A 12,066-nucleotide genomic window follows, 5' to 3' on the forward strand; every position below is an offset into this window, starting at 1 on the left:
CCACTTTCTGCCTCTGAGCTCTCTCCTCCAACGAAGATTAAACCTGAGAGGACAAAAAGAGTTCACAAATGAATAAACCCATCCCAGAAGATCTGGCATTGTATGCACGCGGGCCCCAGGCTCGTGGTCCTCTGCCCCGCAGAGAAAGGAGGCGCCTGCCTTCTCCTGGCCCCTCTTTTTCATTCTGCACTCTGGGTAGCTCTCCAAGACAGAGCTGGAGAGAAGGGGCTCATCTGCATTGATGGAAAGAGTGTCCACATCTGGGAGTTCCCTATCCCCGTGAGATCAGACATCCAGTTCTCCGTGTAATTGGGAACTGAGGCCTTTATAAACTTGCTCCGAAGTTTCCCCCCATTTCCTACTTTCCTTCTAATCTTGGCTGTACTGGTTTAACTTGTGCAAAAACGTCTTAATTGTCTAAATTAGCCATTTTACGTGCTGTGCTCTCTGCCTTGGGTTTGGTCATCCATTCTTCCTTTATCCATAAATCCGACAGGTAAAAGCATTCCGTGCTCCCCAAGTCTGCTGACGTTATCGCCCGTTAGATCTGACTCCTGTGCCCATTTTGACCTTGCCTCTGTATATGGTGCGAGATGTCGCTCTGTACCCAGTTTCTGCCAAACTGCTTTTCCAGTTTCCCCTCCATTACTGTCAGGTAGCGAGTTCTTGTCCCCAAACCCTGGCTCTTTGGGTTTGTCCCAAACCAGGTTACTATTGGCTGCTGGGCTCGTGTAGCTAATCTGTTCCACTGCTGGAGGCTTGGATTCTGGACAGGAAGAGCCGACTTCCGGGTGGCGAGCCAAGGTTTAGAGTAGCTTCCGTACGTTTATCTCATTGGCGCCTCCTAGCAAGCCTGTGAAATGGGCCGTATCGGTTTGGAATCCATAGTTTAAAGCAAGAGAGACCTCAGGAGGTTAGTGTCTAAGCCCTCATTTTACAGATAAGGCACCCAAGTCCCGGAGGGGGCGAGTTATTTGTCCACAATAAATCACCACGTATTGACGAAGTGCCTAGTGGGTGCCGGGCATTTTCTAGGGGCTAGAAATGCAGGTACAGAGAAGGAAGTCTTTCCTAGCCTGAAGGGAGCTTCTGCCTGTTGGGAAAGGCAAGAATTAAATGTCAAAATAGACCCTGTACAAATGACACGTTAATAAATGCAAATCTGGACAGGATGGTTCAGTAGGAGGCGGTTTCAGCGATGGGGGACCAGAAGAGATGGGGTTTGACACCGGATCTGCAGCCCCCGTCCTCCACCACGGTGCTCTCACCGTTCTGCTAGACTGGCTGCTTTCAGCTTGTCGTCCCCAGGCTGCCAAATCGTACTTCTTTTCACCAAAAGCAGCACGTCCTATAAATCTTTTCTGTCTTGGCCACAGTCTATCGTTCCCATTAAGGGTCTCAACTGAATTTGGAGTGATTTTTGCATTTGGAAAAAACAGTCTGTCGTCATTTTCTGTGTAAGAAATCTTTTGATTGATCTGAGGCAACCCCATTCCCCTTAGGTTTGTGTTGGAGCCCCTCCTGCCAAAGAAGATGCATTCGAGGTCCCAGGACAAATTGGATAAGGATGACCTTGATAAGGAGAAGAAGGACAAGAAGAAGGAAAAGAGGAACAGCAAACACCAAGAGCTGTTTGACAAGGAATTCAAACCCACCGATCTTTCTCTGCAGCCGTCCGAGGCAGTGATCCTCTCCGAGACGGTAAGTCGAGAGGGAACCAGTACTTAGCGTTGATCCTAAAACCGAAAGAAGAGTTGAAAGAAAAGGAAAGAAAAAGAGACCCTCGGGGCAGTGAAGGCTAGAGGCCCGGCCCATTCCCAACTAGCACCGCGGCCTTTTGGGACGGGGTTCCAGACGGGCGGCCCAGCACGATGGTGGGGCCTCCATTTTGTAGACTTTGGCCAAGCGCTCATCGCCAAGGCGGCACGCGGTGCGCTGGGAGAGGGAGAGCCGTGGGCCAGAGAGACGCGAACTAACGGGGTGGCCCTAAAATGTGCTCATTAAGAGTTCTGAGTCCATCCCAAGAGGGTGCTGAGGGTGGGCCCCAGACCTTGGCCTTGCTGCGCCCTCATTATTGTTGAGGCGTCGATGGCCGGCTTATCCAAGGTCCGCTTACTCGTCCGTCAAACGGGCCTAATGGCTACAGGAAAGAGCCGCGAACGTGCAGTCTCTGACCCCAAGCTCAGACCCACTTTTGCCATTTCCTCCCCGTGTAACGGGGCAAGTCACGTGCCTGCCCTGGGCCTCAGGTTTCCCTTCCACAAGATGAAGCGCTTGGAGGGGGGACCTCGGAGTGCCTTCTAGACTCAGCTCTGTGATCCGGTGTGGCCCCGGCCATCTCGGGGGGCCAGACGGAAGGTAAAGGAGCATTTCCACAGACGTAGCAGAACGGCCGGAGGGCCGTGCGTGAACGTCTCTGGGGGGCACGACCGCCTTTTCTCTGAAATAGAGAACGAACTCGGCCTGGGAGCTTTCGAAGCTGTCCTGGCTGTCTGCGCTTCCTTCTGGCCACCCTTCTTGGCTGCCTTTTAAAGGTGGAAGCCCCGGTGACCCTCCTCCTGTCTTCGCCCCGGCCCGACCCAGGCCGAGTCGAGCGAGCCAGATCCCCGCCGTGGTGGCTTCGCTCGTGCGCCGAGATCAGACTCTGGCCCGGCTCCCTTTTCTGAGCCTCCTGGAGGAGATTCAGCACACACGAAGCCTTGCAGCGGGCCCTGTGCTCTCCCCTTGAACAAGTAGGCAGAAAAGCCGGCCTTCCCTCTCGTGTCTCCCCCAGCGCCCAGCACGGCGTTCTGTCCACGGCACGTGCGCCACGCTGTGGAACTAGCCGGAGAGCGCGTCTCCCCAGCCCATGGCAGCGGGTGGGAAAGGCGGGCCGGCCTTGTTTCTAGAGAGAAGCCGGAATCCTCCCAGGGTTGGGCTGGGCTTCTGAGGTCTTGGGCCAGCCTGTGCCCTCCGGGAAATACCTAAAGGAGAGAAAACAGAATTCTGCAGTACAGGATCCGAGTTCCAGTCCCTCGAGGGACTCCCCATGGGGGATCTGCGGGCATCCCAGCCTCTCTGGGCCTGAGGCGTAGAGCTTAGAGAGCTGCCTGAGCCTCAGAGCAGTGACGGACGGGGCTAGTAAGGGCACAGAATACTGGCGATGTCCAGCTGGCATTGGGGACGTGGGGCTGGTGCTCAGGAGAGAAACAGAGGCTGGAAAAACATCTGAAATCCCCTCCGGAGGCGGTGACAGATGAGCCGCTGAAGTCCCCAAAGGAGAGAGAGCAGGACGGGAAGGAGCCCGGGGCCGAGGAGGGGCGCTTTTCTTTGTGGCCCCTTGTGGGCACTCTTGGCATGCACAGCCCTTCCCACTCTAAAAAAGAGGCGGCATCTGTCCTTCCCCCCTCCCTGGAGCTGGGGCCGAGCCCCAGGCAAGCCCCAGAGCTCCCCTGGCGAGGAGGAGAGGGCCGGCCTCCAGGAGCTGATGGAGCGAGCCGGGCTGGTCCAGGCCTGGTGGCTCTGCCCTTGCTCCGGTCCCTTGTCTTTACGCATGGCTAGCGCTCCCCCGGCTCTCACTGTGAGCCCAGGATGGGAGAGACGCACAATGAAACGGGCGCCCGGGGAGGAGAAGGTCAGGCCAGAAAAGGACGCAGGCCGGCCCTTGAGCAGGGCCAGCTCAGAAGAGGAGGGAGAAGGGCGGAGGGTCGGCTCGGGCGGCTACAAGCTGAGAACCACCAAGAAAGGTCCTCCGGACCTGAGGAGCGGCCGTCTGGATGCGGCCCGGCGCCCCTTCCTGGCCCTTGGAAACACGGTTTGCATCGTCCACTCGGCGTGGCTCCGTGTGAAGGGCCAGCGCGTTGGAGTCCCGGCCCTGCGCGGGTGGCCTCGGCGCCTCCTCTAACAGGATCGGGTCAGACGAGACGGCCTCCCGCAGGACGCTCAGGCTCCTTCTTTCTCTCACACAGATCAGCCCCCTGCGGCCCCAGAGACCAAAGAGCCAAGTGATCCTCGTCGGCAATGACCGGCGCTTCTCGGTGTCCCCGTCGCCTCCGTCCTGTCAGCAGACGCCGCCCCCCATCACTCCCAGGGCCAAGCTGACCTTCAGCCTGCAGTCGAGTAAGTGGGGACCCTGGTCTGGTGGGGGGAGCCCCGGGTGTGGGCTTCCATCAGCCTCCGCAGGCTTCTGAGCTGGAGCCCCCAGGCTGGCTCTTGGGAGCATCCCTCGTGCCAAGGACAAGCTGTGGCTGTCCCTTTGGTCCTCGGGGCTGCGGGAGGCTTTAGGGCCAGCCCGAATGGACGTGTACTTAATGCGCAAGAAAACACGTATTTATGGCAAAGGATTGAATGCAAACGACTGAATAACTCTGAGAATAAAGCTAGAAGTTCAGTGTTTGGGGGCTCGGCGGAATCCAGGGTCCCAGGACCAGAGTTCTAGTCCCAGCCTTGCCATGGGCTCCCCGTGTGGCCGTAAAGGAGGCACCTCCTTTCTCTGAGGACCGACTCCTTCCTCTGAAAAAGGAGAGCCTGGCCTCGAGGATCTCACGTCGCTGCTGCCCCTCCCCGGGAGTCCCCCGGCCTTTCCCCAGGCCTGGCAGCTCTTTCTCCAATCCCCCCCAACATCTAGGCGGGGAGAGCAGATTGGGAAGTTGGGTGCACCCTTCTGAGTGCTCTGAGAGAGCCTCATTCTCTGCACCCCATTTCCCATGTGGGACGTTTCGTCGCCGTGTGTGTGCCGTGCGAGCCCCTCCATCCAGGCTCTCCTTCTAGTCCTCGCTGGGACGAGGGGGCTCCAGGATCTGCCGCTGTACCTGTGACCCCGGAGAAGTTAAGGGGTCCCTCCAGGGGCCCTTTGGAGAAAACAGAAAAAGGGGTCCCTGCAGAGGCCAGCCTGGAAAGCCAGGCTGCCTTCCCCGAGGCCAACCCTCCGCCACACCCTTGGCACCCGGCAGGCACTTCCTAAAGGGCCTTCTGTCATTCCTTCTCTTCCAAGGCAGCCCAGCCCCGTCTGCACGTCGGCACGGCTGTCTCAGTGGCAGCTTGGAAACAGGCTGCTGGAACAACTCTCCTGCCCAAACCTCCCACCTGGGCAGGACCCTCTGGGCCCGAGCGGCCTTCGTGCCGCCGTGACGCCCAGGCAGTGGGTCTGTGGAGCCCCAGAGGCCCTCCGTCCTTCCTGCCCTCCCCCTTCCTCCTCCTCCTCCTCCTCCTCCTTCTCCTCCTCTCCTTCCTCTCCTCCATGGAATGATGGGATTTAACGGGTCCTCGTTTTCCAGGTCTGGAGCTGAATGGGATGCCAAGCTTGGAAACAGCAGATGTTCCCCCGCCTTTACCTTTGAAAGGCAGCACGGCAGATTACGGGAACCTCATGGAGAACCAAGACCTGATGAGCCCAACGACCCCTCCGCCCCCACCCCCACATCATCGGGTGAGTTTCTGGGAAACGGCCTCTTCCCCTCATGGTGAAAGCGCCCATCTGCACCAGGGCTGGGGATCGAGTGTGTGTGTGTGTGTGTGTGTGAGTGTGTGTGACAGACAGACAGACAGACAGACAGACAGACAGACAGACAGACAGAGACAGAGATGGGGTGGGGGAGAGGCTCTTTGCTCCTGGTGTGGGAGCACTGCTTTCTCCGTGGGTACGCTGGGGGCGAGGGCAAACGTTTTTAGGGAAAGGATCTGGAAGCCTCTCCGGAAGTGATCTCTGGCTCATGATGCCATGACGTCCATCGGAAGGGGCTCTGCCCTGGGCTGCCCTGTCGCTCCTGCCTGCCTGCCCCCAGGGATGGATGGCGCCCGGGTGCTCAGGCCAGCGGGGCTGGGAAGAAGACGGTGTTGTTCCTCACTGGGCCCAAGTGCCACAGAGGTTCCGCGGGGTTGGATGGCCTCATTGCTTTCTTCCCTCTTCTTTGTGATCTTATTAAATTAAACCAATTCCTTGTAGACTGTAAGCTATTCCTGCCCACAGCCCCCTCCCCATTCCATATTTCTTGCTGTTTGGCCTCAATAAAATAATTACATAGTAAGTGGATTCTTGGCGAGGATCAGTGAAGGAGAGGACTTCACGACGGGCTCAGACTCTTCACCAAGCTGGAGGGGTGTTTTCTCCTTCCTTAAAATGAAATAGAAATCCAATGAGCAGCTTCCCTTTTTTTTAGAGGATTTCCCCCCCTTTCATGCTACGAGGGATTTGGATATTGGGCATCCCTCTCCCCACAGAGTAAAGAGGAGATTATTTTTTCAACTTAGACTAAAACCAGAATCCCCTGCAGCATGCCCAATAGTGGCCCTCTAGCCCACCGTGGAGCCCACCCCCTGCCAATGCAGCCCCTTGTTCTTTGGGACAACTCGCATTGTTGGGAAACTTCTCCTTCCACGATGCTGTTTCCCTCTTGGTTTCTTCTTTCCCTTCCTCCTACATCTGCCACCTGAGGTCAAGCAAAAAAGTCCAGTCATCGTCCCATTGGAAGCCCTCCAGAGGCATTGAGGCCCCCATTGCACCTCGGAACACGAGCCTCTCTCAAGACATTTTAATTATTTGTTCAAGCAAAAAGCCTCATCCCAGACACTGGAAGCCTCATGCTGAATCGGATCGTGTGGGCTTGAGCCCCAAGGCTGCCCCAGGATTAAATCGGGCTTTCCATAACTGAATGAAGAAAGCCATGCCGAGCCAGGCCCGGGTGATGGCTGCCGCCGAGGGCATGACGTCCGAGGATGTGACTGTCTTCTCAGAAGTGGCACCCAGGACATCGCACTGTGTTGCTCAGGCAGCCCCCGGTTGGTTCTCCCAGTGAAGAACGTGCTAAATTTAGATGCTGATAATGGAATTGTAAATCCAATTATATTAATTACCCAGCTCTCTTTGTTGTTCCCTTCTTGCCTAATTTACTTGCAGAATGTGAGCGCTTCCAGGTAATGTACTTGTTGTTTAGGTCTAATTTATGAAGCCAGAACCAATGGCAGCTCCAGCCCCACCGAGCTGTTGGGCGTTAATTGATGGTGGCATTGCGATGGGTGATAACACTGGGAAAGCACCTGCTCCTCAGACCCCGGTAGGCTTTGTCATCCAGCCGATTCCCAAGTGTGGCCGCATCTCCCCACCTTCCCCCGGGAAGCTCTTCTACTCTCGGAGTCCAAGCAGCCATTTTGCTTCATGGCGATGGCCCTGACATCGAGGCACGGGGCTGGAGAAAATGCAGGCAAATGGTCCCCCTCAAAGCCTGGTTTTGTGTGAATTCAGGAATTCTCAGTATGCCGATCAAGGCTTTAGCAGATAAAACACAAAAACGTATCCAGCAAGTGTAAAGAATGAGCTTTAAGCCTCTGCTAGAGAACCTAGAAGGGTTCCAGATACACGCCGGAATGCTTCTCTGATGCAGCACCAAAAGTTTTTCATTCTTTTCTAGGGTTTTTGTAATCAGTAAATGATTTGACAAGTTGCCATCATTCAGTTGAGTCAGCGACAATCCTTCAGCATTCTTTAAGTTCCAACCATGTGCCAGGCACTGAGTTATTGCTGAGAACCCAGAGAGAGGCAAAGACCCGGTCTCTGACCCCAGAATGCACCTGGTCTAAGGGGGGAGACAACACACCAGTAAATAAAGTACCCATGGCTTCTCCCAACGGCCAGGTTTGGTGTGTGCCCGTGCCACCCTGAACACACTCGATCTCGTCTCCTCCAGACAGCCGCATTGGGCATACAACCGTGCCTGATCTCGTCTCCTCCTGACAGCCAGGCTTTTATTACCTTCCCACGTGGCTCGGACTTGATAGAAGTCCACGGTGGCGCTTGAGACAAAGCCGGAGGGTGCAGGGCATCTGCCCTGGCTCATCTCTTGTGGCAGCTCCGTAACCTCAATGCGGGCCGTTCAGGATCTGAGGCAGGATTGAGGACGAGGAGACGCCTCTCTTCTGAATTACACGGCACACGGAAGACTGCCTGGGTCCTGCTAAGCAGGGGCACACGCTGGGGAGCCCAGATTTACCTCAGTGCCCAGACGGGGTGGCTGCCAACGACTCCCCCACTGGAGGGGCTGCTCTTTCAGCAGGAAATGAACCCACACGTTAAGTTCGGGTATATGTTGTTGTGCCTGAAAGAAGGACGGCGTCAGGGATGTTCTAGGGGACCAGCTTAATCGATGAGGAGGACAGAGAAGTCAATACAGCGAGGTCAATGGAATGCAGTAGCCCTCATTGGATTTCCATAAATGGGTGCCTTGGAAGCGTTTAAAGTTCTTTTTCTTGTAATTTAATGACCAACCTTCAGTGCTCTTCTTTCTGCCGTTCCTTTACATTCTCGCTAGGCCTCGCTAGTTAGCTGGGCGCCCTGGCAGCCAGGGCTCGGCCACAAGCTGGGCAGTAGGAGGGCAGAGAAGGACCCTTGCCCTCAGGAAGCTTGGGGTCACGGCCACTGGCTCTCCCCTCTCCCGTGACCATCAAGCCCAAGAATTCCAGGCTCGGGAGGGGGCTGGGGGTGTCTAAATCTCTGCCTAAAGAATTTCGGCACCCTTTGGGCCCATCAGCACCATTTCTCACCACCTAACAATCGAGGGAAAGGGCTCTCCAAGCAAAGATTGGCTCCAGGCCAGACCCCAGCTCTTCACACAGACACGTGGGACTTTGTGTGGCTCTCTGGGGCCCCTGGCTGGGCAGTGTGCCTCATTCGAGAGGCTCATCCCCTCAGTGTCCTCAGGACCCGAGGCCTTGACTTCAAGACCCCCGGCGGGGTTTTCAGGAGACTTAAAGACCTCTAAAGCGCTTTATGGAAAGTGGTAAATCGATGATTCTGGGAAGATGGCTCCCCGGCCACAGTAAAATCCTGAAGGTAGCCTGTCTGCCCACCAGGAACAAAACAGAACTCCTCCGGATCGTTGGGAGGGAACGGCTTTCATCTCAAAGAGAAGGAAGAGCCGTTTGTCCATTCGCCCCCCTAGTAGACAAGCTCATACCCAGGCCATCATTTCCTTCCACGTGAGCCCGATGGTGACCTCCGAGGGAAAGCACAGCTTGGGGAGCCCCCCAGGCCTGCCTGCTCTCCCTCCTTCCCCCGAGTGCTCCCCTTACATCTGCTCCCTCTATACCATTTCCACCTCCTCAGCGGGCTCCATGGCTGGCCCCTCCTCCAGCCTAGCGTCTCCGGCTGTCTGTTGGACAGTCACACGCTGGACACGACTGAGGCTCCAGAGCCAGAGCTGAGCACGTCACCCCGCTGCCCCAGCCCTGACTCCTGGTGGCTCCCGGGCTCCCAGGCCTTCTCCCGGCCACCCCACGTCCCTTCCAGGGTGTGCAGCTCTTCTCCCTGTGCTCCCTCCTTCGCTGACACCAGCCTGGCTCGGGCCGCATCCCCCATCCATTGGCTTCTTCCGGTCTCTTTAAAGCCCGCCTTCCCCGAGAAGCCTTTCCGCCCTCCTCCCTGGCCTTCCTGTGAGGTTTCTCTCCCCTATCCCGGCCTCCACGCAGGGACTGTCCCTTTGCCCTTCTTTGAAGCCTGGGCCTAGCCTGGAGCGACGTGGGGTCTGCCTGGGAGCTCCTTGCGGGCAGACGGCCTCCGCAGGCTCCTCTGGGCGGCCCTGGCCTCCTTAACGCAGGTGCTCTTCTTCCCTTCTAGAACGTGCCTCCCCCGTTGCCCAGTAAGACTCCGCCGCCGCCGCCTCCCAAGACCACCCGCAAGCAGACGTCCGTGGACTCCGGGATCGTGCAGTGAGAGCGGCGGCGAGCGGCCCTTCCTGCACAGACCGGCTCTCCGGCCTCCTCCCCCATCAGGTCTGCCGTCTCTGCCGCTTCCCTCTCGGGCCGCGTCCTAACAGAAAAGGCTTCCTGGCGAGCCGTCGAGCTTTTAGGCCAAGAGCCAGAAAGGGTGCCCGCAGAAAGCCGGGGGGCCCAGGCAGGGCCGAGGCCGAGCTCCCCCCGACGCCCCCTTCTTCCGACCAAACGATCCCCTTAGCGGCAGGCCACGAGGCCCGGCCCGACCCCAGAGCTCCCCAAGGCCCGCAGGGTGGAAGGCCCCACGCGTCCTCCTGGAGGCCGTCCTCTGCAGGCTTCGGGCCCAGCGAGCTCTTCCCCTTTCACGGCAGGCCCCCTCCGGCCTGGGGCCATTGACAATAGGATGTTCTATCGCAGCTACTGAACAGATACTAATTTATAGCGGGGGCGGCATTAGAAGCGGCCGGCCAGGGCGTTTGAGGGAGCCGAGGACCGGCTCTAGCGTCCGGGGCGGTTTGGACGAGCGCAGGCCTGTGCACGGCCCGTCCTGTACAGAGATGTGTATAGAGCACCGCTCGGAGGACTTTTCGTGTCGTCCCAGGTAGGCACGAACGATTCCCAACGCGTGTGCTCGTGTTTTAACGGCTAAAAATGTATAAATAACTCTTGTTAGAATGTGGAAGTTCTGAAAATATTGGCCGATGGCGACGAGATCTGGAGACTAACGTTTTACTCCCTAATTTTTTATTCTGCCAACTCTATTTTTTTTACTCGCTACAATCATTATGCTCTTGCCGTAGAGGTCGTAAATGTGTCACTGACTCCCAAGAATAAAACACTATTTAAAAAAACGTCCTGGTCTCCGACTTGTTCCTTCCCATTGAAAGGCCCTTCTGGGTGGTTCTCCGGTGCTTTTGCAGAGGCCTGGGACCAGGCCTGGACCAAATGACGGCGTGTGTCCAGGCCCGGTCGGGTATGCTGGCTGATGCATCACCGTTGTTTTCGGAGCTCCCCGTCTCCCCACTTCCTTCCTCCAGGCTGGGAGTTCATTTTTCCCCTGCAGAGCTGGGCTGCACGGACAGGAGAAGGCCTGCCGTTATTTCTTCTCCTGTGATGGAGGAGCACCCCCAAGGCCTGCACACGCTCTCAGGGCCCCCAGCTAAGGGGATGGACCTCCTTTCTCCTCCTCCTCACACAGCCATAAATCGAGGTTCCCTCCAGGGCAGAGTCCAGGCTTTCCAGCACCCACATTCCCATGGACTTGCTCTTCCCAGGCGTGTCTCCCTCTCCAGAATCCCAGACCTCTTCCCATTTGGTGTGTGGGCTGAACGGCCCCGAACACTCTCCATCCCAGGTCCCCAGTGGCTGTAGCAGCAGTGTGCCCTCCTGCCCTTTCCCAGTGCCAGCCCATCACCCCACACTGCCGGGCCAAAGGGCCCACCAGTATCAGAGCTACTTTCTGTCCAGTGGCTCGCCTGCTACCTTATTGACTTTGCCTGTGCCTCTCCATCAGTGTCCTCCATTATGTATATCAAGAATAAGGAACTTTGTTGGCTCCTATAATGCCGGATTTATGCAAGATCTCTTGCATTTGCAAATTACCCTAGGCAATCCTGGCAGTTAGGAGAATGGAACTTTGGCCTGGAAGGTACCAGTTCCAAGACCTGACCGTTTCAGCTGGGACTATAAATACCCCCTGCAAAACCAACCTGGGGGTTCTGATTTCCTTGACCTCACCCAGACACCCAGCTACCCCTGGACTTCCCTTGGCGACCCCAGGTGGAGGGAGGTGGATCGTGGGTAGGAAATTAGATTAGGTCAGCCTAGCAACAGGGACACCCCTAAACCAAATCATCAACCTCATCTGTCTAGCTGGTGGATCACTTAACATCAGGGCAGTGGAAATTATCCCTGGCTGAGGGGCTGGTTCCCTCAGCCTGATCTTACCTTCTAGGTCCATTGCCAATACTGGCCAGTCACCCTTAGCAACAGCTTCTCCAGACCCTAAAGCCTCTTTCCTCAGTTTTCCCCCAGGTTTAAATAAACCCTTAGCCTGAAACTGTGAGCTTCTGTAGTTAATTATAACATCAACCTGGGCTAAGGGACTGAGGAGGGGAGAATAGCAACCACTTGACTCCGAGGAAGTACTGGCCAGGCATCCATTTTATTCAGGAAGTGTGTGAGTTTCACTTCCTGTTGGTTACTGCTTTCACTCCAGCAGGGAGGGGCTTCTCACTCTCCACCTTAAAGGAGCCTACAGACAGCAGGGAGACTGACTGGGCATCACAGCTCAGGCAATACATCCCTAGCAGTCCCAAATCACCAGCTACAGTAGTTATGAGCTCCCTGGCCAGGTGGCTTCACTGGTACCACCAACTCCCCCAT

At 56.6% G+C, this 12,066-nt stretch overlaps 1 protein-coding gene across 1 annotated transcript in view; it reads left to right on the forward strand.

The window, feature by feature from the left end:
* DOCK1 (dedicator of cytokinesis 1) overlaps positions 1 to 10,532 on the forward strand; it is a 424,653-nt gene extending 414,121 nt beyond the window's left edge. Inside the window, exons 53-56 of the mRNA XM_044660351.1 lie at positions 1,503 to 1,701; positions 3,948 to 4,098; positions 5,256 to 5,407; positions 9,587 to 10,532. Of these exons, the coding sequence (XP_044516286.1) occupies positions 1,503 to 1,701; positions 3,948 to 4,098; positions 5,256 to 5,407; positions 9,587 to 9,682 (598 nt within the window). The 3' untranslated portion in view covers positions 9,683 to 10,532. The remainder of the gene's footprint in view (positions 1 to 1,502; positions 1,702 to 3,947; positions 4,099 to 5,255; positions 5,408 to 9,586) is intronic.
* Positions 10,533 to 12,066: the final 1,534 nt, after the last annotated feature.

The sequence above is a fragment of the Gracilinanus agilis genome, chromosome 2 (assembly GCF_016433145.1).
Source record: "Gracilinanus agilis isolate LMUSP501 chromosome 2, AgileGrace, whole genome shotgun sequence".
Lineage (NCBI taxonomy): Eukaryota > Metazoa > Chordata > Mammalia > Didelphimorphia > Didelphidae > Gracilinanus > Gracilinanus agilis.